The sequence below is a fragment of the Phasianus colchicus genome, chromosome 6, assembly GCF_987193195.1.
Source record: "Phasianus colchicus chromosome 6, bPhaCol1.hap1.1, whole genome shotgun sequence".
NCBI classification, from domain to species: Eukaryota; Metazoa; Chordata; class Aves; order Galliformes; family Phasianidae; genus Phasianus; species Phasianus colchicus.
Genome location: NC_143441.1, coordinates 24,404,336 through 24,431,501, shown reverse-complemented (window position 1 = coordinate 24,431,501; position 27,166 = coordinate 24,404,336). Strand labels below are relative to the sequence as shown.

Below are 27,166 nucleotides of genomic sequence, written 5' to 3'. Positions count from 1 at the left end.
CACAGATCATTTGCTCTGTATATGTGCAACAAGCTTGAAATGCGTGAAGTACACTGAATGTGCACAGGTTCGGTGCTCCAGGGCTGCTTTATGTATGTCTATTCAAGTGTGTGTCCAGAGCAGCTACATGTCAGACTCAGCACATACATGTGCCTAAGAAAGCTGGGCATAAACATAGCAAACCTGGTAAATATCATATTATATATATCTCTGCTTGCCTCATTTGTGGCATAAAAGAGACACAGTGCTTTTCTGGTCTGAAGGATTTATTTATCAATGCTTGGCGTTGCTTTTGGCTGTGTGGTTTGTATTGTTTGTACACAACTTACCTTAGTTTTGCCACAAAAATTTTAGGTTTTTATTCTAACAAATAACAGTGCTAGTAGAATAACTGAATTATGTATGTATTTCCTATCTTAAATATCATTTATTTTTATCTCTGTGTTTTTTTTTAATTATTTGAGCTTTGTGATTCAAGAGAGTACGCTTGAATTTATGAAGCACTTAAGCTTGTGCTCAACTTTAGCCTTGTGCTTATAATCAAGCACATGTTGCTTGAGGTCTTGTTCTGAATCTAGGACTTAATTTTCAGTAGACTTATTTATGTGAATGGAAAGGCATATTTTAAGAGGAGAAAAAGTGACAGGTAATCAGCAGAAAGGAGAGCTAGTTCCAAAAGCCCTTAGCTCATTTACATGTGAAAGCTGAGCGGCTCTCTATTGTCGCAAGGAGAGACGGCAGGCACCCATGCATTTACCTAGGGCAGCATTTCTTATTCTCAAAACTTTATGAAGTTTTATTCTCTCACTGTTTGCCACAAAATCTCCTGAAGCTACAGATATGCCTTTCTTTGTCCCAGGAAATTCCTTTGAAGCTTGAATTGAGCTTAAGGTGCTTAGAACCACCGTTTTCTCCTCAGCTGAAAAATGCTCCTCACGTGTATTCAGGGCTCTGTGAAGAAAAAGCGACGTGCGTTCCTGCACAGGCAACACCAAAGACTTGCTATATAGAAAACTCACTGTAGACATCCTTGCATTGCAGCTTTCCAACCAGACCATGTGGATTGAATGATTCATCTTTACTCTCGTAGGGCTCAGAATGTGGTCCTTTATTTCCAGGCAGGAGTTAAAACAGGGTGCTTGAACAGCTCCACTGGTTTCTTTCCGCTCCCAAACCATCTGCTTCTGCTATCTGCTTCCTGATAATTAGATATACAAATAATAGTTAGGAACTGTTTTGGTTGCAGGGATTGGAAATCAAAATTTCAGTACTGAAGCAGGCAAGACTTAATATTACCCATACAAGCTTAATTTAGTTAGCACTTGGTTGTGCATTGTTTTATATCGGTGCATGGTATTACTTGATGCTTTTTCCTTGAATATTTGCCTAATGAAAAAGGGACTGAAGGACAACTGTATGGGACATCCCTAAGAGTTGCAATATTCCAACTTAAGTATGTGATTAAAAATAGATAGCATTTCTCTACTTAATTTTGTATGTAATAATTATATGCTACAATGAAGCAACCCAGCAGAAGAATAAATGTAAGAATTCCTTTATAAATAAGAAAACTGCCAAAGCTGAAACTGTAGTAAGAATATTAATGAAGGCTGTGCTTCAGAAGAATGTGAGTGATAAATGAGGTATGCTAAAAACAAAAAGTAATGTATTGTTTGTACTTAACAAGGAAAGTAGGAGCAGAAAAGTGCTGCTTAATTATAATGGTGCCGAGTTAATAATGGAATAGAAATCCTAGCTCCTTCTAATTTGAGCACTTAATTTCTCAGTCTTAATGTTGCAGTAATGCTGTTTCCCAGTATAATTTCCTTACATTTATTTATTTTTAACAACTCAGAAGGAAAACAAGAGAGAGATATTGTGAACCCCCTGTAATGAGATCTCAGTGCTACTAACGTGCCTTACATTTTCCATAAAGGTGCTGATTACATTTAGAGTCACCTCAGCAGTGCAATCACATTAACAGTTTACTCTTCCCTTTAGTGTCATTAAAGTCCTCCAAGTTTAGGAAGTGCATTTGAAAAAAAAAAAAAATAATAATGATAAATCCTTTGTGTTCCTGTATGAACTTTACCTTATAACAAGCATAGCTTCAAAAATAAAAAAATGAGTTTTGTCCAGGCACAAACCCTTTTTCCTTCTCCTGTGCGACTCTAAAGGAGCTATTTAAAGCCATGCAATCATACAGTTGCTGACTGAGCTGACTCAGCAAAAAGCTTGCTTCATGTTTAAATTCTATGGCAATCCATAGAATTTGTACTTAAATTGTTGAAAAAAGATGGATTTACACAAGTGTTTTAAAGCAAGCATGTACCAGAGATTTTTGTAAGTAGGCCCATAATACATTGAAGCATTTCAGTATTCAGACTGTAAATGTCACCTTTAAGGTAACTGACTTCTTAAGGGAAATTTTTAGATACAATTTTTATTTATAATCTCAAATATAAAACAATACTCATTGTGGTCTGTGGATTAGCTAACAGTGTAAGTCATGTCTGTTATTTTAAAATACGCATGCCAAAATTAAGAATTCTTGCAGCTAAATATCTGAATGTACATTTTCTACTCTTGAAAATAGTTTACTTTTTTTTTAGTCACTGAAGTATTTAAAGTCAGTCAGTCAGAGCTGTGAATGCTATCTAAATAAATACAACCACATATACAGGAATTTAGAAACACATATAGATACCTAACGCCAGTCTACCACACTCCAGAATTTTCTGTGTCATGGCTTGCTTTTTACTTGTGTGGTGTTCCCCTGTAATACAAGACTTGATTATTTTGTGATACTGAATCACTAAATAGGGCCATGTTCCGGTTGGCTCAAGGGCATAAAGCAATTCCATTTTTTTTTCAGTTTACCTTCATCTATAAAAAGCTTTTTCTGTGTTAGATAAAGTTTCTATTTCTGTTGATCCTCCCCCTTGCACTCATTAGACATCTTCTGCCCTATGCATAAAACATTTGGATATTCTTATTTTCAAGAGATAAAAGAACATTTACATTCTCAGCCCTCAGTTCAGGTTATCATTTTCCTAACATGATTAGAGGCTGAAGCATCTCCAGCATGAATGAGATTGCAGGAATCTAAGCAGGTGTCCTGGAGCTCTTTGGGGGGCAGCACCAGGATTTGGAACCCCTGGAGCACCATGGATGAAATAGAGTGAACAGCTTTCCTGGGAATGAACTGGAGTTGTTGATTACTGAGTAGTCTCAGTCCAAGTGAGCTTTCTAGCACTGGCTCTGAGAGCGTTACGAGTATTACTTTAAATGTTCGTGATATCAAGTTGCCAGCTGTCAATATAACCTGATATGCATGCTATGCAACTACTGGCTTGCATTGTAACACCCTACTTGCTGCTACCACCTTTGTCCTTTCCCCTTTGCAGAGCAGGGTTTATGGAGCATGCAGAGCCCTCCTGCATCCACAGACGTACTCTCGTACCCTTTGCCTTTCATATGACAGCACCCTTCCACTTTACGATGTGGTAAACTGCATGAGGAGGAAAGATGAGGAGAGATGAACATTGATCAGTGCTAGGTGATAACTTGAGGATCCTGTTGGGAAAATCCCATTGTCAGCTGCTGCAGTCTTTCTCCATTTGTCCAAGGTACAGATCCTATCCTCTGGCAGGACTTGATTATTTTGCATGCAGAGAAATAAAGCAGTGGCAAAAAAGGGAGAACATTGGAACAATAGACTTCCCAGGTGCCGTAAAAGTCTCTAAATATTATAACAGTGTCACAGTACTTTGTCATTGAGCATCTTTTCTTTGATAAGCAGAACTGTGGCAAGTAAAGAAAAAAAAAAAATATTGCCCTTTGCTGCAATCTCTTGTGTGAGTTAAGCAGCAGACAGGCAATTCTTGGCTGAAAGGCAGAACTGCGCTTCAAGTGTTACACAGCACTCTTGTGTCTTTGAGAACAAGAAGTGCTTGAGGTAGTTCAGGACTTGGTGGATTTCTGGAAATCTCTGAGACATCCTTTGCATTGACTTCCTGATCCCAGTGAGTAATCCTGTTCCTGTTGCCATTCTCACTTCCCCAGGGGAGGGGGCACAGAATTTTGGAGAGTGCAGGTAGGTAGTGACAGGCTCTGGTGACCTGTGTAGTAAACACCGCATGGCAAAGCAGGTCAAGTTTCATTTGTAACAGTGAAATGAAGCTTTGCTGATCTGCATATAGATGCAATAATCAGAAAACAAGACGTGCAACTTTTGAAATATCTTTAGAAAAATGAAACTAATATAGCATGTGAGAAGCCTGCCAAGACATAAAGCAGCATGGTGTTTTTAGTCTGATCTGCAAACGCTGCCATTCTGAAACTACATCACCTCATCAAAGGAAGAAAGATGTACAAATTGCCTAATGCTGCTAAAGATAAGCGGGAGCTGCTCAGTCCCTGTCCACATTTTAAGTAAGCCGACAGAATGGTGCATAGTAGGCAGGCATGTCGAATATGCTGTGCCACAACTGGTGCCTTACTATAAGCATTATACCAGGCGTGCTAAATATGGAAACGCCGCTTATAGCTGGGAGCACCCACCCGGCTCCCCTTTGCATGCCCTGCGCCTGCCGCTCGCCCCCAGCCAGCCTGCCTGGCTCGCCCAGCCCAGCAGGCCACGGTCCCAGCACCCAGGACAAGGGCTGCCGAAATAGCCGTGCCGGGACTGCTGTGCGTGGGCGCGGCAGAAACCACGGTGCGAGCGAGAGCATCAGTGCTATTTTAGAAACATTTTTTTTTTTTTTCTTGCTTCTCAGCAAATGCTGCCGGGGGAGGGGAGGGCAGGGCGCGAGGAGCCCTTGTGCCCTGTTGCTCGCCCACCCACCCGCGCTCCTCCTCACAGAAATAGGCTTGGCAGCAGGAAAGGGTTAATTACGCTCGAGGACGAGGGAGGATTGCAGTTTGAAAGACAGCGACTGGACAGCTGTGTTTGCTGTGGTATTTTTAAATGCATTAATGCAGGCTCCAATCACCCGGCTGCGCTTGACCTATTTTTGGCTCAGGCCAGCCATTGTTCTATTTCTGCCGCCTCTGGGCCACGCTGTTGTTGATTCAAATGCAAATGAGTTGTCACTGCCCAGGCCAACTCCAGCAGCCGGACCTGGGAACGGCTGCGGGACAGCAGCGCGGCGGGGGGACCGCAGCCGGACCCCGGGGATCGGTTCCCGTTGGGTGCTTGTGCTTAGTGCGAAGCTGTGTTTCCCCACACACGCTGCCAGAAAGCACCGAGATACTTCTTTGATTCTTCGTCCACCTGCTGTTGGCTCCCAGAGCACAACTGGTGAAACTCTGAGGTGCACAGCCCAGCAGGCGCTTCTTGCCCTCTCACTGCTGTGTAAAGTGGATTTTGCCTTTTCTCTCCTGATAGATACTTGTACAAATGCTTAGACATTGCTAATTACTGAAGTGTACTGTCTGACGAGCCTGGCTGGAGGAGGTAGGACTGCAGAGGGTCGTGGCTGACTCCCCTGTGCAAGTGCCGTGATGAATCTCTCGTGTAGCTGAAGTGCAGACTGCTTGGAATATGCTGCAGACAATTTACGAGAGTGAATCGTGTTTTTCCTCAGATGGGGTTTCTGGACGCGAACAGCTCTTGGCTCAGCAAAGAATGCACAGTATGATCAGCTCAGGTAAGAGACAGCTCAGCACCTCAGCCTTCCCTGCCTACACCGTGACTTACCGACAAAATACAGCCCATCACAGCAAGAAAACACCCCTCCTTTAAAGAACTGATGTATTTTTGTGGGCTTTATGTAAGTTGTTAAATAATTCTCTATTATCACAGTATGTTAGATATTAACTATGGCATTTTGTGGGGAGTTTGTCTCCTTCAGCCTGCTGCTTTCCAGCAAGAGCAAAATGCTAACAACTGAAACATAGTTGGCATTTTCTTTTTTTTTTTTTTTTCCATTTATTTTGTTTTGTGAGTGCAAAATCGGGCTTGTGGTATGAGCTTATTCACAGAGAGAATTTGAGCAGCAGCCTGTATCAGAAAGCTGCCATTACAGCCCATCACAGCTCTTTTCCTATGTGTTTTTGTAAACAGGATTTGGTCTTCTTGTGAGTTTCCTTTTCTCGAGTTTACATGCAGAGAGATTTTCGTATTAATCCTGTTCTGTTTTCATTGTGAGGTTACTTTAAAAAGAATGCTTGTGAAGCAAGACAGTCTCTTCAATATGCATGGCTTATCTTGCTACTTTAGAAAATATTTTGGAACCTGGCAATAGTCAGAGGTAATGAGTCACTGAAATGTAAATTGGATGTATTTTTAATGAAGGTATTTCAAAGCTGCTCTTATGGAACACTGGACATTTCTGCATGTATTTGAAGCTCTCCTTGGTTTTTCTGATTTCTCTGTTAGCTGTGTTTGAGACATGAGGGTAATGTCTTAATGATGAATTAAGCAATAATAATTGTAGCCATTCAGATGAAGCTTCATTTTGGAGAGGCTAAAAAAATCAAAATTTCAGGTTACTTTTTACTCTTCTCTATTAAACTGTGAATTAGCTGCTCTGTATCTTTTCAATCCTAAGTTTCTCACTTTGTTTTTCATAAAGTTGGCTTTATAGACAGCCTGCAAGTAGAATGTAATGTGAATTGTTTACATGTATGATAGTCTTAGTTTATTCTCCTTTTTTCTTCCCTTTTTCATATCTTTATTTTTAGCAAGATTTGCAGTGTTTCCCACCTTGTAAGCACAAATACACGTGTAGATCACAGATCTCTTCAGATATTCCCTGTTTTGATACACCTGTTGAGTTCATGTTTGCTTGCTTCTTCTAAAAAACTGTTTATTTTCCTGCTTTACAGAAGGAGAACTTAAACTTCTGGTGTTTCTTTATTAAATATAACTGAAGAGCAGGCTTATGGTTTCATATATTAAGCTGTGAATGATTGTGTCAAATGGCAACATTTTTCTTGTTAGGAAAGTTTTTAATGTTTTAAACTTTATGATTAGTGTTACTCAGTACAGAAAGTCATAAAATCTCATAATAACTAAGGAGATGAAAGACTGAGAGTCAGTGATAAATTGAAGAGGTATTAAGTGCACATTAAATTAACTGTGAATATCTAAAGGGAATGGGCACTTCAAACTTGTGATGTTTAACATCAGGGATTTTTCTCTTCCTTTATAAAGCTACTGTGTTGATTTGTTTCTTTATGGATCTCTCAAAGAATTTACTGTTACTTTATCTCCTTAAAATACATTTTGAACACCAGTTGCAGCTCCTTTGTCAAGGACAGGAATCAGGTGAAAGAGTTGTTTATAAATATGGGCAGTGAAGCTCTAGCTAAGAAAGTGGAAAAAAAGCAGAATGTTCTCTGAAAGTGTTGCAGTTCTGCAAACTTTTGTGTTGACTTACTGTTCAAAAATGATTGCTTTTCCTGAACAGCTCAGCAAGTGTCCAGTGCTTTTATACTGGTCAGACAGATAAGACTAACTGCTTCACTTTCCCTTCTATTTTTATTTATTTATTTATTTTTTTAATAGTGTCTCAAGTTGAAGTTATCTGTATGCAAATGAAAATCTATCATTTTTTTAAGTTCACTGTGCTAACTTGTAAACACCAAGTAATGTTGTTCAACTAATACCAATTTTCTCATTTCAAACACAAGAAAAGGAGGTAATTTTCTGTAAGTTTATAGCTCTGAATTTTTCCTTGGTGGAGACAAGAATGTCTTGTAACATTTGATTTTTAGCTGATATTACCTTAGGCCTCTATAACATACATAATTTCCTCTGTAGCACCAGGTAAAATAGAGGTGGTTTTGTTGTGTTTTTGTTTTTTTGTTTTTTTAAACACAGTTAAGACAATCGTCAAGGTAAAAAATGTTTAAATATTTACTCTGTAAAGCACAAAATGTTCTCCAGTGTTTCTGTTGGCCTTTGAGATACTCAGCGAGACCACAAGTAGTTGATATTGTATATGGTCTGTAGTTTAATTCATGTCTCACAAGACCACAAAGTCTGGTGTTGCTGTCAGTTACCTTCAGTTCCTTTGAGATCAGAGTCTTACAGAATCAGTCCTGATAACTTTTTATGCACTATCTCTATGCTGCATGCATAAAGGGGAGAAAGAAGTAACCAGAGCATGACTACGTGGTCTAGTGTTTGTAGTAACTAAAACCAGTCACCTGAATTTTGCTAAGAGTACTCACTCCTTACTTAAAAGTTATCTTCACTTCGTGCATTGCACAGATTAAAAGGTTGTGCGTATTTCAGGAAAAAAAACAAACAGATACCTGAACATTTACAACATGCATCTTTAATATTCTTAAGTCTTGGAATAAGCACAACTTATGCTGTCAGTGGGTGTTTAACTTTGCTAGTTCCCAGGTGCAGTGGGGATGTGTTATACCACTCTAAATTTAAATAGACTGGAGTTATCCCCAAAGAGGACCTTTACAGCGGCCACTGAAAACATATTTGCAAACCAAAACGTCTAAGGTATTTCTGACAATAGCAGGCATACCAAATGCTTCTGTCATGTGAAAGCAGTTCTTCTGGTATTCCCTCAATTACTGCTTTGCCTGTCTGTCTCCATCCCTGCTTGTAAATCATACTATGAATGAGATTATCTGGATAGTTACCAATCAAAAGTCTAATTATGAATGGAGCAATCTAGATAGGCACTGACTCAAGAAGCTGTGTAATTTGCAAACACCTACACCTTACTGCAGAGAGCTGTTTCAGCTATCTCGAGAAGACTGAACTAGATACTCCCATATGGTACTGTTGCTCTAAAATGCAGCAGTATGTGCCATGCATCTTTATTTGAGAAAATGATGCTTATGCATTCTTATTTGATACCATAATTATTTTTGTTTCAAGATTACAAAAACAAAAACAAAAACAAATAAAAAACAACTTGAGCCTAACTTTTTTGTTTAGATAGTATTATTTATCTATGATATTTCTTTAATTTTACCCCCAAAGTCACAACTGCCATATGTGCAGTGCCATAACAGGTTTTAGCATTCAGGTCTCCCATTCTACCACAGTATGATTCATAAATTATAACACCTTGAAAAAAAAGCCTTTGGTCCAGCAGGAATGATTCCTTGGCAGGAATCATTCACATGCGACAAATAAATTACTAATGCAGTACTACATTAATCAAGCATATTTCATTTGCATGAAGGAGAATAAACGACCTACCCAGCCATGGCATCTGCAGATCTGTGACTTTAAGGAATAATGCCAACCTCTGGTGAATTATTAACCTCTGGTGATTAAACATACCATGATGTTTTTCCAAAGGGTATGGTTGCTTCATTCACCATATTTTGACATGTACCCTTGCATTGGCCTTTCTAAATTCCACCTCAACTTTTATTGGGTGAGACATGCTCTGCCTCCTGCCCAAAGCAGCAGTGTTGAAAAATCAAGAGTTCAAGGAGATCTTGAGCTTAAAGCCTTGGCTTGTCACTTAGCTGACAGGTGACCTGAGTGAGTTACATAATCCTGCTGACGTCAGCTTCCTCTTCTGTGAAATGGGGAAAATAATACCTGTCAGACTCAGAAATCTTTGGAACAAAATGGTTCTAAAGGGAATATAACAATTCAGAGTGATTAATTTGATTGACTGTCCCTGGAGGTGCTCAGGACCAGGATGGATGGGGCCCTGGGCAACCTGGCCTAGTACCAGACCTGGAGGTTGATGGCCCTGCCTGCGGCAGAAGGATTGGAACTTGATGATCCTTGGGGTCCCTTCCAACGTTAGCCATTCTGTGACTCAGTCAAGCTACACACTTGCAAGATGCTTGTGATTTCACAAATGGAGTAAGTTAATGTAGCTGTGGTATTTTATTCTCTGCACTGACCAGAAAATTCAAGCTGTGTCTTGAATATAAATGGCAGAATTGGTGCTTGTGTGCATCATGTTGTATGTGAGTTGGCGGGTCCTTTTTAGCTGTCTTCCCTCAGTAAGCCATGTTGTACAAAATTTATCTCATGCGTTGCATCTATGGTGTGATGGCATAACCACGCATGCGTGTTTGTACATGTGTATTTATATTGCCATCAGGGAATATTATTTTAACCAAACAAAACTGTCACCTGCTCAACTGATCTTGTGGAGAGATTGCAAAACATAAATTCATTTAAAGGTTGGTTTTTGATTTTTTTTTTGATTTTTTTTTTTAAGCATATGAAAATCGTTAATCTTGGAATATTTGCATTTTTGAATCAGGGAGCACAAATATTTAGAGATGTCTTACATATGTTATCTCAGGCAATAACTCTTTGAAGTGATGAAGGATAACAGAGGATGATGTTTTACTTCATGATTCTCTTTAGAGTAATGAAAAAATGGTGTGAAACAGCTCCATTCAGGGAAGTTCCAGGAAGAAGTCAGGAGAGGCTGTTTTCAGCTCTCAAAAGCCAGGCAGAAAAAGGGCTAGTTCTTTATAGGAGCTGAAGTATTTGCATTCTTTGTCATCGGAGAGTATGGCTTACCTTAACAATCAAAGCTATGAGAAGAGCAGTGTAGACCTTGTGTGGTGATGGTCTCACTGACTTTGGCTGAAGGCATTGCTCTATCACATGTGCTGGGCAAGACACTGATTATGAATTCAGTTGAACAAAAAATGTGGTCAGATGAAATTAAGCTGTTTTTTCTTACACGTGTTATTTGGGAAGACACTGAATACATGCCAATGTTGCCAGTTTTGTATGTCCTCTGATGCTGTCATGTTGCCTTTTAAAAAATTTTTTTCTCCGTTATGTCCCAGCTTCTGGAGTCATGTGATGGTTACCTGACAATCTTATTTTGCATTAGAAGTTATATTTATAAGTTGTGGAAAAGGACTCGAACATGATGAAATGATTTTAAAAAATAGCAAGCCATGAAAGCTGGAAAATAAGTAAAATTGTTTTTATTTTTAAAACCTCTTTGGCCTTCTTTCCTGATATCATTAGACATTGCCTGTAATACAAAGGTTTGCTAGCACTGGCACTAGAACAGCAGCTCCTCTCTCTCTGATGTGTTGAGCTAAATCACTTATAAAAGACTTTTTTTTTTTACTTCAGCTGTTTATTTTAACTGTTCACCTTTCTTACATATACCGCTTAGCCCCTTGCTCAAAAGCATGTATTTTCAGCTGGTCTTTCCTCATGTAAAACTGTGCACAGAAGTTATTCACCTCATTAAAATTAGCATCGGATCTGAGGAACATTTGTAACTGCTCCTACTACCAGAGCTATAATCAGACTTTTATTTCTATAACAACTGCCCAGCCCCTTTCTTTTGCACAGCCTTTGCAGAGGATGCAGGAGCTAGGAGAAAGCAGAATGCTTAGCTAGCTGGTCTGCAAACATTCATCACTCCTTCTGTTTATATTTGCACACACGCATATATACACGGTGATTTCAGGTTTTGATGTAGATGATGGACAAGATTTCAAGTGTGATTGCATTTTAACTTTTCTGAACTACTGTTTTGTTTTTATATGATGAGTGTAATCCAAACTATTCTATGAAAACTGGCTGGCAAATACTGTTGCTGAATGCATGAAAATCTGAAATGCCCCGTTCTGTGGATCTTCTTTCACAGGCTGACTCCTCTGGGTCAGTTATTCTTAGCCTAGTTATTTTCATCTTATGGCATTACAGGTCTAAGATTAGCCTGTTAGGCGTTATCATGCCATCTGAGTTACCTCCTAATATAACTGTACACCGGAATGATTATTTATAGACAGAGCATTCTGTCATTTTTGCTTTATTTCTGGTAGTTTAAATAAAGAAGAGCAACATTCAAGAAAAACCACAGATTCCTTCCTGCTGCCAAAACAACATGATAGCTGCCTGCAAAGGGGCAAGGATATTGTTTCAAATGTGTGCTTGCAGCAGATCCAACATCCTTTTTATCTCCTCTACTTCTACTAAAAAGAGATACCTGGGGTAGCGCTCTGGTCCCCTGAGGAGGTAGCAGGGGGCAGGATTGCTGCCCAGCCGTGCAGGGGACAGACTTGTGGCTGGTGATGAGAAGAAGGATATCCAGGATCTATTTTTAGGGGCTGGCACTGTCAAGCTCCATGTTCAGCGTGAACATGTCACATATGCACACAGCTCCTCCAAAATGGACCCTTCTCATTTTGTTATGTAAAAGCAGTGCCTGCTGCTTAATTAGCCTTCTAAATGCATTTCACGGACATAACAGGAAGCTCTGGCAAAATGACACATTTTTAGCAAACCATTCTTCATGGCTGCTTCACAAACATATCTGCTAGAAAACCTTAATCCTAAAGCAGAGTTGTCATTCAAAACCAGGGTAAAGCACATTCTCCCCTCAGGAAGTTCTCTGGGATCTTAGTGGCTGTAACTAGAAGCAAGTTTTCAATAACAGTTTGATAAAAAGCAAGACAAATAAGAAAGTGGCAGATTGTCAGCTAGATGTTGGTGCAGCCTTTGAGTATAGTTGAAGCTGGCCATTTCTAAAACAGTGAAATGTTAATAGATTAATGAACTCCATTTTTTCTTTTTCACCTTTCTCCTCTAACTAAGTATCATATTTCTCTTTGTGCACATTCTGAATATGATCAGGATCTGCTTCAAAATGTTTCTGTTGTAAAAAAGCATGCAAAGGCAGTAGAAGCCTTTATGTGGTTGAAAGATACAGTGCTAGTTTAACTCTCCTGTTGCATAATAAACAGCTCCTTTTAGTTTTGTCAGACTTGCAGTTCTGTACATTACTTAAAGGTACTCTGGCATTTTACATAACCTGAGCATAACCAACACATCTGCTTTATTAGCTTTGTGTCTCGTGGTTGCAAACTCCTTCCTGCTTCTGGAGTGTACAAATATGACAAGAGCTCTAAGTATTTAAACCCTTCGTTGATGACTGTGCTTGAAATGCAGGATGCTCCGTGCTAATGGTAACACATTCCTTCTGGTAATGAAACTGAGTATCATCAAAGAGAGACAGGAGAGAGAAAGGAATGAATTCTTTTAAAATACCATTTTTATAAATCATGTTTTTACAGTCAGAGATGATTGTTCTCTTTTGTGATCCCTGTGGTTGAAGGTATGTGTGCCACAAGGAGGAATAACAGCTATTCAATTTCTGTGAAATCTGGAATGGAATAAAGAGAAAGCTTAATGTTAATTTAATAATTTCCTCCCATTGTTTCATTCTTAATCCAAATTTTCTTTTTCTGTCTTGGTGCCCAAGGCCAAAACCGTGTTGGCTTTGCAGAGTAACATTTTGAAGAGAAATAGGGAACACAGACTGCTAGTGCTTAGTCTCCTATGGAGTCTTTCTGATGTTTATTCCTCCTATGCAACTGCAGTAAGATGTGCTAGGGATTGCTTTATACTTACCTGTTCACATCACCCTACCTTGTGGAGAACATGAAATCTTTGTTCTGTTCATCCACTTGTTTGATCTGTAAATTGACATGATTACTGAACAACATGTATTTTTCCCAACCCTTGTAATGTTTTTTCCTATGGATATGAATGAGATAAAACCCTGGACTGTTCAAATTTTTTTATATTCTTATTTGGTTCTGATTTTGGAGTTATAAAATGCGAAAAAAATTCCCTTATGATGATCGCACCAAGAAATATGAAATAAAACCCCTGTTTTTTTTTTGGGGGGGGGGGTTCATGTTGAGATGAATAGTGACAAAATTAGTATTTTGATGCACATAACAGTAATAGGAAATAGCAAAAAGAAAATTATTAGCGTGTCTATATGAATATATCTGCTTTTACATTAAGTTATTTATTAAAAGATGTATCAGAATTCTCATCCAAAAAATCCTTGCACTGCAGTTGCTGAAATCTGTTGGGACCTGAATTCAAGAGAGCATTTTACCTTGGGAATCCAGTAGATGCTCATCAGCCCATGTTGTGCATATGCTCAGCAGTGTTCCAGGTTCAGAAGACAGATCTGCTCATTCCCACGCACATGTCAAGAAGTTTCCATCCTTTTATTTTATGCTGTTACTGATTTTCCTGCAGGACCTAATTCAGGAGAATGAAGTTTTATTATTTTGTTTCTTTGAAGAATTGATACTACTATCAATTATCATTGAAAGATTTCCATTGGAAACGATGTCTTACCCATGTTTCTTCACGTTATATGAGGGAAGGATTGGCATGACGTAAAGTGATTTGGTGGAAATATCAAAGAGTGTTATAAATGAAGGAATAGTGAGAGATTATACAGACACTTCCTATATTAAAATGCTTTATGAGGGAAGATGGAGAAAGAATAGAGATGCAAGTGAACCATGTAGGAGGTAGAAATGAGGAAGACTGAAGCACATGCTCTGTCAATGAAAGTAGTAGGAAAAATGTAGGTGAAAGCAGTTAAGAAAGTAGTCACATTTGATAGAAATGAGAGAAGCTTCTGTCAAGAAAAGAGAAAAAAAAAAAACACTACAAAGAAGACATAGAGATATAGCATTGTCTTTAGAAACAGCAAAAGCTATTAAAAACAATGTAGGAGTGCTTTAATCTTGCACACAATAAACTAGGATTTTCCAAACCATCCTAAAGACTGTTTTTCTGTGGTTTTTTTTTTTTTTTTTTTTTTTTTTTTTTTTTTTTTTTTTTTTTTTTGTCTGAGAATGAATAAATTGTTTGGGAGAGGGAGAGGTGTGGGACACAGTCTATTTATGCACATGCTACAGTTACAGTTACAGTTACAGCTACATCCCACCATCTCTAACTCCTATCCCCCAAATACAGCTGAGTTTTCCTACAGAACCTGCAGAGCAATCTCATCTGTGCTTTGCAACGAATTACCATTGCCCTGCCACCTGCCCCGTCCTTATTTTGCCTTTTCTTGTTGCCCTGATTGGCAGCTTTTTCAGCTCTGTGCATATTTTCTGGTGTTTCTTTTCTTTTTCTTTTCTTTTCTTTCTTTTTTTTTTTCCCCACTCATTCCAGTGAATATATGGATAATGGGGCAGCTGAAGAATTTACTTGGGAAAGAAGAGAAATTACAGATGGCAACATCAAAGGGCTAAAGGCAAAGAAATAAACAAGGAATGCTAATGTAGATGAATTAAGTAATAATGATGCTGTGAACGAGTAAGGATATAAATACTGGCACAGCTACTTTGTTCAGAAAATAAATGGCCAGAAATGGAAATATTTAGAAAAAGATGCCCTTAAGCTAAAGTTCTGAAATCTCATGTAAGAGAGAATGCATCTCTCCTGTCACTGATAATATATAAATTTATGTCAGATGTATATATAGATTTATCACTGATCCTACTGCGTTTTCCAACTCTGGGATCTCTAGACTTATAGGTATATTAAAATTTGACAAAAATTTTAGGATGTGTTGAGTTTCATGGGTTAGTTGGGGTGAGCTTGAATGCATGTCTAAGGCCAAGTGCTCTTCCTCACTCTGAAGGCACCAAGAACTTCAGGAGCTGATTCCTAAGACTAATGTGTGTCACTGCCTCTATGAAATACCGTTGCTGTATTGCTGTGGATTATCCTTGATGTTGGAGAGGCCATGGAGGGAGGGAGGAAGCAGAACTTCAGCCATACTTCCACGAGAAACTTCTCTCAACATTTAAAGGACAAGGGCTAATGTTTCACGCCTAATTAACACCTTATAAAACTCCGGTTAACTACATAGCACTTTACCATTGAGTAGAATACTGAGTTAATACTGTTCCTGTGAAACAGCCCGTACTTCTCATCCGTTGCGCAAATTTCGTGTGTTAGAATGAAAAGAAAAAAATCTGACAAGTGTGCATTGCTCATAATCAAGAAGAAAATATCTTTGCTGGCTACAGCAACCTGCAGCAAAATGAGATGTTATGGAAGCTGTAGCTATCTGCACCCCAAACCACATCAGTGCCGGTTCAGTGCCATGTAAACAGTTTGCTCCAGCAAAGCTTACATGGCTCTTGGATTCAATTTCTGCTTCATTCTTTCTCTAATCCTCCCTCTGTGGAGAAGATGTTTTGCCAGACATTCTCCCACTGATACCCCCTATTCTCTTTTATTTTTGTAACCTAAGAATGCTCCTGTATGCACTTATCCTTCCAAGACAACCTGGAAATCAGTAGAATCCAAGCTATGGGAGGAAAAATTTCTTTCCTGTGAAGCTACTCCCTAGTTGCTACTTACAGAAGCATTTGATACCGGGATCTATGTAAGCCAAAACCATACAATATCTCTAAATGATGCTGGCATGCTAGCAAGCACAGGTCAGAAGGACCTTAGAGTTGTTGCGGTTTTTGCTGTTCATTTCTTACTGAATATAATTTTGAGTTTGATGCACAGTTTGATTCTCATGCCTGTTGCTGTACTGTTCGTAGCCCAGCTGCACGGCATCTTTTGGATCAGAACTCTTCTGAACGATTCTAATCTTCAGTCACACCTAAGGTATGCAATCTGAAAGCAGATTTCATTGCTGCTGCTGTGAAGGTCTGTGATCCTGAACTGGGGACAGTCACAGATTGTCATAGGTGGGACAACAGAGTGTAAACCCAGAAACGTCAGGGATTAATAACATTCAAGTAAGGAAATAATGTCTTGCATCCAGCTGTCAGAATTTAGTATTAGAACTGATTGTCTAAAATATCAGTAGAGAAAAGAAAACTCAGCTTTCTTGTTAGATAACATTTTCAGATGTTTGAACTTTGTGATTGTAAATGCAATTATAAAATCATTCCAGAAGACAGTAGTTAGTTTTTGAAAAAGAGAAAGGCTGCATAGATTAATCTTACATTTCTTCACTAAATCTACTTTATTATGATCTAACCCTTACTTGCACTCCCCAGAAGGCCCATAGTTATGCAAATATGCTCGTTTATAATGTGGTTTTCCTCTTTCAGTACAGATGGATGGATGCTAAAGTAGATATAAATAGTAGTGTTCCATGCAAAAAAAAAAAAAAAAAAAAGAAAGAAAGAAAAAAAAAGAAAAAAAAAGAAAAAAAAAACATAGAAGTGCAAATCAGACTCTTTCTTCTTGTGGAAGTCTTTCCAAACTCTTAATCATTTTAAATCCAATTAGCCTTTTCCTGTTTCTGACTTGGCTCTCTTTGGAGATAGGATAACCAAACTGGAATGTTCCTGATGACAAAGCCTGATTGAGGAATATGAAAATTTACTTTTATCCTAGTTTCTGTACCTCCCATTTTCAGTTTTGAATCTTGATTTATATTGACTTCATGTTTCTGCCAAGCTGTCTACAATGACAGCCATCTATTTTGGAGGTTATATTAAAGTTAATAAATTAGTTCTAAGGTATATTCAGCTCATTCCTCCCAACAGAAATTGCTGTGCACATCTGAAAGAATGAATGAACTCTTCTATTTTGCTTCCCAATCACAACGGTTTATAAGGACCTCTGGCATTCCTCAGAGCCTTCCACGAAATATCCTAAAGAGATTTGTGCCATCTGCAGTTTTAACCCCATCAATCTTTTTTTCATTATTCTTCTTTCCAGACCTCTATTAAAAGGGCAATTACTGTTACCTCACTGCACTATCAACCTTTTCCTAATTCAAAAAGAGTATTTATGTCCCTTCTGCTTTTTATCTTTGAAACTGTTTCTGATCATTGAGAGAATTCTTGTAACTTCATGCAAAGCCCAGAGAAGCTAACAGAGCAAAACTCCTGTGGCACACCTTATGAAGGACATTTTGAAAGCTCATTTAAGTCTGTGGAACATGTCCTTAACTGGTTCCAAGTGTCACAGCCCCATTGAAGATTGAGCCATTTTTTTGATCCCCCTTTTGTTAACCCTTTGAAAGAATTTGTTATCCTTTCAAGTCTCAAAATATGCATGCAATTAAAATTCACAGCTCATAACTGCATCCTACATAGTCAGTCTGCATCAGACTTGATTTGTTCCCTGAATGTCTGTGAGATTAAAATTTAAACAAAAATTGTCTCTGTTGTTGCTATTAAAAGAGAATATAGTCTCTGAGAGAACATATGGGGAAAGAATATCCCTTTCCCTTTCTTCTTTTGAAATTGTATACATTGCTCTCTTTTGGCTAAAATAATTTTTGCTCTGTTTTGTGAAATTAATCAGTAAGCTCAGACAAAGCATGTGAAATTGTAAATTCAATACAACTTGTTTTAAAAATAAGAGATGAAAGCAATTAGAATAGTTTATGCATTTCAACCTGGGCTAATGTGTTCACAATTATAGTGATGTAAGATCATATTTAAAAGGAAGAAAAGATTTTGGCTTCACCACTCATTTACAATACAGTGTGTAGTTGCAGTCCAAAGAATTTAAAATGAAGAGAAAATATAAAGATTACAATTCTGGTACAAATAGTAGAGGATAAAACATATGAGGAGGGATTAAGGGAGCTATATTTATAGTCTATAACAGGGAGAGCTCGAGGGACATGGGCACAAGCTATAAATAACTTCAAGGTAACAGTATAAATGAAGGAAGGGAATTATTTGTTCTCAAAAGATGGTAAAACATGGAATAATAGCCTGAAGCAAAGAAAAGGAAGTTTAAGTTATGTGTTACAATATTTTCTAGCTGTAAGAGCTGTTGCTAGCAGAGACGTAAATAGCTAAGGTAGGAGGAGGCTGAAGCAGTACCCAAAGGACCAACTACAGCTATTTGGCTACAGATTAAAATAACTTGTAGATGGAGTTGTGATGTAGATAACAAAATTCACGGTGTTATGCTTAGTGGTGCAGACATCTTTTTTTAACCTGTTGTATTTTCTAATGCCCTCACCTCAGGGTTCTTCAAAGAAGTGATGCATTTATGTTTGTGTGTATGTAGCAGAGAGATAAATCAACTGGATAAAGGTGAAAAATTTTACAGAGATGTTTGTACCTTTACAAGTGATGCAGCACTTTCAGTAGACGAATGACTTTTCAAGTACTAGTGCTTTTCACTCACCGTGACAGCAATGTGATAAAATGTTGCTTTATGACAATGCAAATGTTGCAGCATGGAAACAATCTGACAACTGTATTGTTTTCATTTGCCCAGCATGTAATTTATTAGGCAGCGATAGTTTGGAGAGACTTTTTTCTGGCTTTAGTTTTTATAAGCAACATCTGTAGTAAATATTGTTCCAGTTAATATTGACCAGATCATGTAAAACTGGCTGGTGTGGCTTTGAGGAGTGTATGTGTATTTAAACAGGAAAAAGAATGTAATTAATGCTCATTTCTGCCCAAAATTTCATGCTCACTAGTTTTGTTCACTCCAGTCTCATCACAGCTCTCCACTCAGAGGCTTTTGGATACACCTGAGCCTGAGATTTCTAACAAGTAGTGGATTCAATCCATTGTATAAATAGCTCAGAATATGAGCAGAATAATCTTTCAGCCTTTTGCACCATGTTACTTAGTATTTGGTTCTTTTCTTTTCTGTTCCCATTTTTTTCGATATCACTTAGCTTTACATTTTTTCAGCTTTTAAAAATCTCTCTTAATAAAATAATCAAAAATATTGTATCACATGGATATAATACAGAAAAATGAAAATACAGTAGTTCAGTAGTGGAAGGCAGCGGTGGTAGAAATTTGATTTTATACTTGCCACCTCTTTTTTCATCCCTTCTTGGGTACACTCTCAAAGCTATGTTTCCTATTCCATCAGATGGCAACTCTGGAAGAATATATTTTTCTCAGTCAGTGGGCCCCTTTTGCAACAAGGAGTGCCTCCCAAGGCAGGCAGTTAGGTGATGTGCTGTTGAAATAAACTGAATACCTCTAGCCCTCCTGGGTTTGAGGTAAGGTCTTAGAAGCATGCTGTTGAAGTTTTGGAAATCAGCAGTAACTGCCTATCATCCCTGGCTACCTCTTGGAGTAACTTGCCTCATTTCACTCCATTGACTTAAAATCTTAATTCTTGATATCAAAATATTGACTATTTACTGAGTATTGCTAATTTCACTCAGAAGAAACAAGTGCAGTTTGGGAAAGCTCCAGCCTTTAGGAGATTTGACTACTAGGAAATCTGAGTTCAAGTTTAATTTATGTAAATTTTATGTTTGCAGCTGTATGCTTGTGTCCTATATAAAACATAGTATTTCTTATTTTCTGCTTCTTCACCTAATTTGCTACAACCTTTTCTTCTGCTTTCTCATGTCTCTTCTTGGGATGACCCATCTAGAATATACCAAAGCTTACTAACTCCTGTCCTGTGACTTCTTAGCTTTGGCAGAAAAAGCTGAGGATGTCAAACAACCTAGTGGCTACACTGTGGTCTCTGTACAGACTGTGTGGAAATGTTCATATTCTGGTTTGGGATTCTTTGGCCTGGAGGATATCATATGTGTGTAAAATGTATATATGTTAGGTATAAGACTCCTATGCACTAAAAGAAAACAGAAAACCTTGTGGCATGCTGGAAATTCAAATCACCTAAATTTAATTTAAAACATTAAGTGTTAACTTCCCAAGAATAATAAGCTGGTATTTGCATGTTTACTGTGACTTTTTAGATCAAAGAATAAAAACGAAATCCTGTGCTCATGAAGTTTTCAGTAAGTGAAAATGGAGTAAGATGAGATGTCAAGGTATTTGGCATGGATAGTGGCACATTTCAGTGCTTAATGGCTGTTATTTTCTGAAAGAGCTGTCCATAAATATTTTCATGTATTTTTCTGCCAAGAGGCATCTGTCTTTCCCTGTAAAAGTCCTTATCACTTTGTTTATTCATTTCACCTTCCTGACTGACAGTATCCTTGTTTCACATCAACCTTTCCCAAAGTTAAAGAAGTGCGAGTCAACTTTTTCTTAATTTTTATTTCTATTGGTATTTTTCCTTGTTCTTTTTCTATTCATACAAAGCTATAGATTTCATAATAACATCTTTGGGAAGCTAGGACTCTGTCTTGGTGCTATGAAAACAGTCCTCATGGGAGGGATATCAGTAACCCAAAGAAGCTGCAAAAACTTTAGAAAACTTTGTAGAATCTGGGGACGAATTCCAACATGCTTCATTTCATGACTTTGTATCTAAATAATGAAAAATGTTGATCAGTTATTCACAGTGATATGAATAGATATATAACTGGTCCAAAATCTTACAAATTATTGCTCTTCCAGAATTAGTGATCTTAAGTTATGTCTGTTGGCTGTTGGTCAAGTTTGGGATTAAATTGCCATCTTCTTTAAGTTGCCTGCATTCATACAAAGAATAATATACAGGAGAAAGTTACCCTCTGATTTGAAATTTAATTTGCTTGAACACAGGGTAGAAGTAAGTGTGCCTCTGTGAAGGTTTATGTACTTTCACTGACTTTAAAAGAAAAGCATAAAATTTAGTATTATTCTTACTTGTTCTAGAAAGAAGAAAATTGTATGAAAATGTTTTTCAGTCTCTCAGGAAATATTTTTTTGGTAGAACTGAAGGCTGCTTCAGGGCTGCCATGCCTGTTTGAGCCTGAAAAACTCCATATTCTTACACATCTTTTGGCACTTATGTCTATACTGCAGCTATTACTGCTTGAGAAGTAAAGAAATTATATAGGCTCTTAGGCTATGCTGAGCTCCCTGCTGTTTGAAGTTACTTTGCCACAGGTAAGGTGAGAAGTAAATGAAAGCTGTTGTCCCTGTTTTATTACTATGCAGTTGCCACTCTATTTGGAAGAGCCCAAGGCTCATTGTGGCTTAAGGGGCCACCATTTTTTTTAGCTTTCTTAGTCTGTAAGTAAATTCTTAATGAGTAAGGTTATGAATAAAGTAGTTCTGCCTAGTTAGTACTGCATGTTTAGAGACCCATAAATTCCTCATCAATCTGAAGTGTTATATACTGTATGTGGACCTCACTCCATAATTCTGTTGTATAGAACACCTTTTGTTGACTGATTCTGAAAATGTCAGGTCAAGAAAAGTTCATCTAAAGGTGAAATTTAAAGACTACGTGAACAATCTGTAGTAGTTGCATGCTAAGAATGATTACAATTACAATACTAAAAGGATGAAGTCCTGTACTTTCTGCTTTCATAGAAAAAGCCATCAGATCTATGCTTGAACAGAAAATAGTAGTCCTAAGTGATGAAATTTTCTTCCTTAAAAGAGGCTTTATCTCTGCTGCAACTCATAACGGAAAAGCTTTTATTAAAAGATCTGATTTACATGTACTGAGGTCAGTAGCAACTTCCAAAAACTTTGATGTATGTTGTTTTAGATACTGCACTAAAATATACTGATTCTGTAGAAATCTATTTATACCTTGTGAGAGTAATAACATTTAGAATTCATAATAAATTAATACTGGTCAATTTGTAATAAATATTAATAAATAAATATGGAATTTTCTGGGTGTCATTGCTGACATGGTTGGACGTTCATTGTCCTCTCAAACTGATTTTAGTCTTTGAAAATTCTGTGTAAAAATTATATCCCTTTAACCAGAAACATATTTTGAGGAAGTACATCTGGTAGGGAAAGAAATGAGTTTCTACTTTCATGGTTACAAAGAACTTGTAGGTGAATTTATTTGATTATTTTAAAAAACCAGCAGGACTCAGTTTTATGTGGTGCCTTAAATTGGGTGGACGAGCTGTCAGTCACCTGGAATCATGTTGCCCAAGCTTTTCAACAACCATGGGAAAATGTGATTTAGGACAACAGGGACAACAACATTACCAGATGCCAGGAATTACATCTGTTAAGTTGTATTTTTAGCTATCTGTTAATAGCAAATAATTGATATGTCTTCTTTCATCATCAATAACTCTTTCATTCTTATAGCTGAGGATGTATCAGTGTATTGTTTTGCTTTGTGAATGAAAGCCAGTCATTTGTACCGGATTAGAACAGAATAGCATTGTAGACATGGTCAAAAATGATGAGGTTGACTTGTAAACAATCTGAGATTTTCATACTAGTGTGACATGCTACTAACATTTATGATTTAGAATGACAGTAAATATTTATGAGACTTTTAAAGGTGTCATTCAGCTGTCTGCTAAAATATGGCTTTCCCTCACTCTCATTATTGTTGGGTAAAACATTTCAACCATTCTTGAGAAAAGGTCTGAACAGAAATAAACTATTCTGCCCTTGAAAAGTTCCATCAGTCTTCCCTATTCTACAATGAGAAATTCTGTTGCTTTCTGTGCCTTAAATCAGGAAGTTGGCATATGATATTTGTAGCTGAAAGGCAACTTTGTGCAAATCTATTTTTGTTGGCCAAATTTAAATTGCAGATCAAGTTTTACTGTTGTATTCCTGATAAAATGTCCAAGTATTCTGTCTCCAGTTAGCATGTTGTGTTTTTGTCCTTTTTACTGATCTTTTTGCTTACTCATCACTGGGCAGCCCGCATCCAAGTGTGGGTACCTGAATGAAGGCAGGAGTCTGGTCTACCCTGAACCCATTCTTTCTCCATCTGTAAATGTGGTAGGGAGTAGATTTTGATGAAGGTGCAGTTGGAAACCAGAAGCATCAGAGAAAGGAGGGAAGAAAAACAAATTGTGAGTGGGGAGAAAATAACTGGTCAGCCGAGGAGCCAGGGCAGAGTGGGAACAGTGAGACTGACTGAGCAGTGGGAGCAGGAACATTTAGGAAGGAGATAGCAAAGAGTGAATGGAGAACCTGAGAAGGGATAATAGGGCAGGAGGCCAATAGGAATAGGGAGTGCATCACATTTTCTTCCTACTGGGCCTCTGCTTTATCTATGTCCAGAATGAATGAAAGATAAATTCTATAAATTCATTGTTCTGTGCCTGCCCAACTGCAGTGATTATAAAATTCACCCCATTTGTATCCTACTCAACATGCAGTATTATTGATTTCTTCAGGAGGTCATCTTATGCAACTTTCTTTAAATATTAGTATATTCACATGATTACTTTTGTGAAGTGTGTGAGCTATGTGCTATGGATGGGAACTAGAGCATGGAGCATAAGAAATACCAAATGTCTATGAATTCCTAGTGCCCTCTTTAAACAGATAAGGGCTTGAGGTTTCAGCCCTTACTTTATATGCTATTATTTACGGCAGAACATGGGGACTTCAAATTGTGTTGTAAGTAAAATTCTATTGCTATAGTCAATTAACATAAAAAATGTTGAAATAATCTTCAAAAAGTCAAACTTTTATGTGAGGCAAAAGATGATTTGTCTAAATCCAGGGTGAATTGAGATTCACTACAGGAATAATTAGCTGAACCTTCTGCTCTGCTTCATGAATATGTTAGATATGGTTTCTGGGAGTTGTAACATTTTCTTCCAGCATATCATTTCTTTGAATTTTACTGAAGCCTGATTAGGTAAGACTTGCTAGCAATAAGTAGCTGATACAAAACAAGTACATAGGATAATATTTCTAAGAAATGCAATGTATTCTTTTTGAACTGTCTTTAGTGGCTCTTCTGTGTTTCCAGTTGCTTTTCTACAACTCGTGAGCCATTATTTTATTGGTTCATTCTTAACAATTTCAGAAAAAAATCTAGAAACAAATATTATCCTTTTTTATTAATTAACATGTTTTCCATTGTTTTGCATAAATTTTGGATATATTCTTGAAATGTTTATTTTACATTTGATGCCATCATTATCTGCAAACAGCGATAAAAGGACTTAAAAACTATAAAGGCTATAAAGATTGCAAAATTGGGAACTAGGGGTATGGCAAAATAAAGCTATTTGTGCAGGAAGTTATAAGTCAAATAATTATTCTAGAGAACACTTAGAGATTGTAAAAAGAAGAGAAATCATTTATTATGGTTTGCCATTTGGGAAACATTTTGCATTTCCATTAAAATGGCTTAAACAGGCTTATTTCAAATCTGGTACCTAAAGGTAACAGAAACTTGTCCTTTCCAGTGTTTTGGGCAGTGACCATGGAACTACAGAACTTCAGTATCCTCGTGGCACTTCTCAGTGCCTTATTAAGTTAGGACAGCTCTGGAAAGTAGCAGGTTAAGTGTTAAATCTCATCAGGTGACTCTAGTAACCTGACAGAGCTGTAAGGAGCAAGGTAATTCTGAAGGGAGGAAATGAGGAAAAGGAAGGTGAAATGTTCTTCTGGGAGCCTGTTGGTTAAAACTCCAAACATTAATGAGGAAATTATTTACTGTCAGCTTCTCACCAAGTAATCAGTATGGTTTTGGATGCAAAACTGATTGTGTCTACCAGGTTCATGTTGCTAACAGCAAGAAAAACTGAACAACAGTGGCTCACTACTGGTATCATCACTGCAGTACTGACAGGCAGAAGAATTTATTTTATTTTATTTTATTTTATTTTTTAGTTAATTATTTAGCAATTGTTTCCATTTTAAACAGAGAATATTGATACTGTTTGTACATCGTATTTGGCTAATGAAAGTTGAAGCCTCTTGATATTTTCCTCTTATACAGTGTTCTTTTCCAGTGAAGGAGTCTAGAGGAGCTCAGAAGACCTTGATGCTCCTCTGAAATATGCCAAACTGACATCTTAATGCTCATCTTTCCCTGAGCTGTGTGGTAAGGTTGGGCTTTAGAGGAGCTGGCACATTGCATGTGTATGTGTGAAGGTATTGAGGAGGAGTAAGGATAAAGACAGATGCATTCTAATTTTGTTTCTTTTGAAATACTTCTGCTTGCTTTCTGTTTAGGAAGCAAAACTGGTCAATTTTTCTTTGCCTTCTGTAATTATCTTCTCATGCAGAACATTGAAGCTTTGGTCTTATACATTGCTTACCTGGAGGGAGGAATGTGCCCCTTTGAATAAGCTTGAGTCAGTGGAAACTCAATTAAATGTTTGTTATTGGTTATGCTCGGGTCAGGGACTGCTGATTCCATTTGCTTAGTAGCAGAACTTTATCTGATGTGGTCACTGTTCAGAGCTGCAGCACGTTCTGAATTAAAATGAGCCATGCAGTGAAGTTACTGAATTAAATTTGCTCCTGCCAATTCTGTGCTCAAGTACTATAATTTTTAACCAAATGTAGTTTTTTTATTAAACAAATATATCATTTGCTGAGATGTGAGTGAGCCTTGGCTCTTTCTTTGTATCTGATCCTTAAAGCATATGCACTGACATAGGGATTCCCATAATAGGAGTGCGATAAGAATGGCTATTGTATATAACAAGCCTGGAACAAATATAATAGGCAAGCACATATCTAAATTAAGTACAGAGATAAGTAATTTTGCAATCCGTGTACTAAATTGCCTTCCTAATACTTGGACAAACTTCTGAAGGATATCTCATAGCTTTACATAGCCAGCTTCACTTATGTAGCATGCTACACTTTTAAAGTAGAGTTAACATACTGATGTAGATCTTATTTAGCAAGTTGGAGTTGGAACCATTCATGACTTGTGGAATTCCTTCATAACTTTGTACCTGTAGTCATTACATTTAAAGTTTTTCATTTTGTAGACTCCTGATTTGTGTAGTTTAAAAGAAGTATTTGAACTGTGAGCACTGAATTGAGCTCATAACATGAACTGCAGTGATGATTCCTTATAGTGTCCACAGCTTCTGAGCTCCAAAAGAAGGGAAAGGGAAACAGAGTACAGGAAGCTCAATTTTTCTGTTTTCCCTCTCTTCCATGTTCAGGTGACCTCCTACCAGGGACATAATCTAGTTATTATTCTAAAGCTTTATGGACAGACAGTACTATGAATAACAACTGCAACAATAGTAATAGTGATAATAATGCATTTCAACTATATTCCTTCACTCAGTGGTAATAAGCCATAGATATGAAAGCTATATAGAAAGGAAAAAAGCATAGTTGGATTCCCACTGGGAAACTTTTTCCAGAATAGTATTTTATTCCTGGAGCACTAAGCAGTTCTCTTGTTAGCATAAGTTTCTTTCTGTGTAGTTTTAATGTATGGTGCAGAATGGAAAGGGAGCATGAAAAATATCAAAGATAAGAATAGAAAACAAGATTTTGTAGATAGATTACATTATAGGAAAAAAAGGAACAAGGGCAAAAATAGCAAAGAGGAAGTGGATAAAGAAAATAATGCAGTGTGGATGGAGATAAAGATTAACACTGAGCTCTTGTGATGATCATGTGAAATCATCAAACGAGCAGGAATGATATTCCATTGAGTTCTATAAAGCACATGGGCAACAAAGAGTTAATTAAGTCACAGTCTGGCAATAGAAAATCAAATGTGAGATGACATTTTAGCTGTGAGGCCCACTTTAGGCTGTTGAAAAGTAGTGGAGTACTAACCATGTTCTATTTTTTCCACAGCCTCAAGAAAACCTCATGGGTGCAG

At 37.5% G+C, this 27,166-nt stretch overlaps 1 protein-coding gene across 21 annotated transcripts in view; it reads left to right on the top strand.

The window, feature by feature from the left end:
- The window catches only part of HDAC9 (histone deacetylase 9), a 442,393-nt gene that overhangs the window by 166,419 nt on the left and 248,808 nt on the right, over positions 1-27,166 (top strand). For 3 of the 21 annotated variants that reach the window (XM_090142703.1, XM_031590072.2, XM_090142704.1), the window contains exon 1: positions 4,803-5,651. The exons of 2 other annotated variants lie outside the window; for them this stretch is intronic. In XM_090142703.1, coding sequence (XP_089998829.1) covers positions 5,546-5,651 — 106 coding nt within the window. In that variant the 5' untranslated portion in view covers positions 4,803-5,545. Of the gene's footprint in view, positions 1-4,792; positions 5,652-27,166 lie in introns of those variants that run through there. 16 more of the 21 variants (XM_031590070.2, XM_090142705.1, XM_090142714.1 and 13 more) reach the window with 13 other exon arrangements.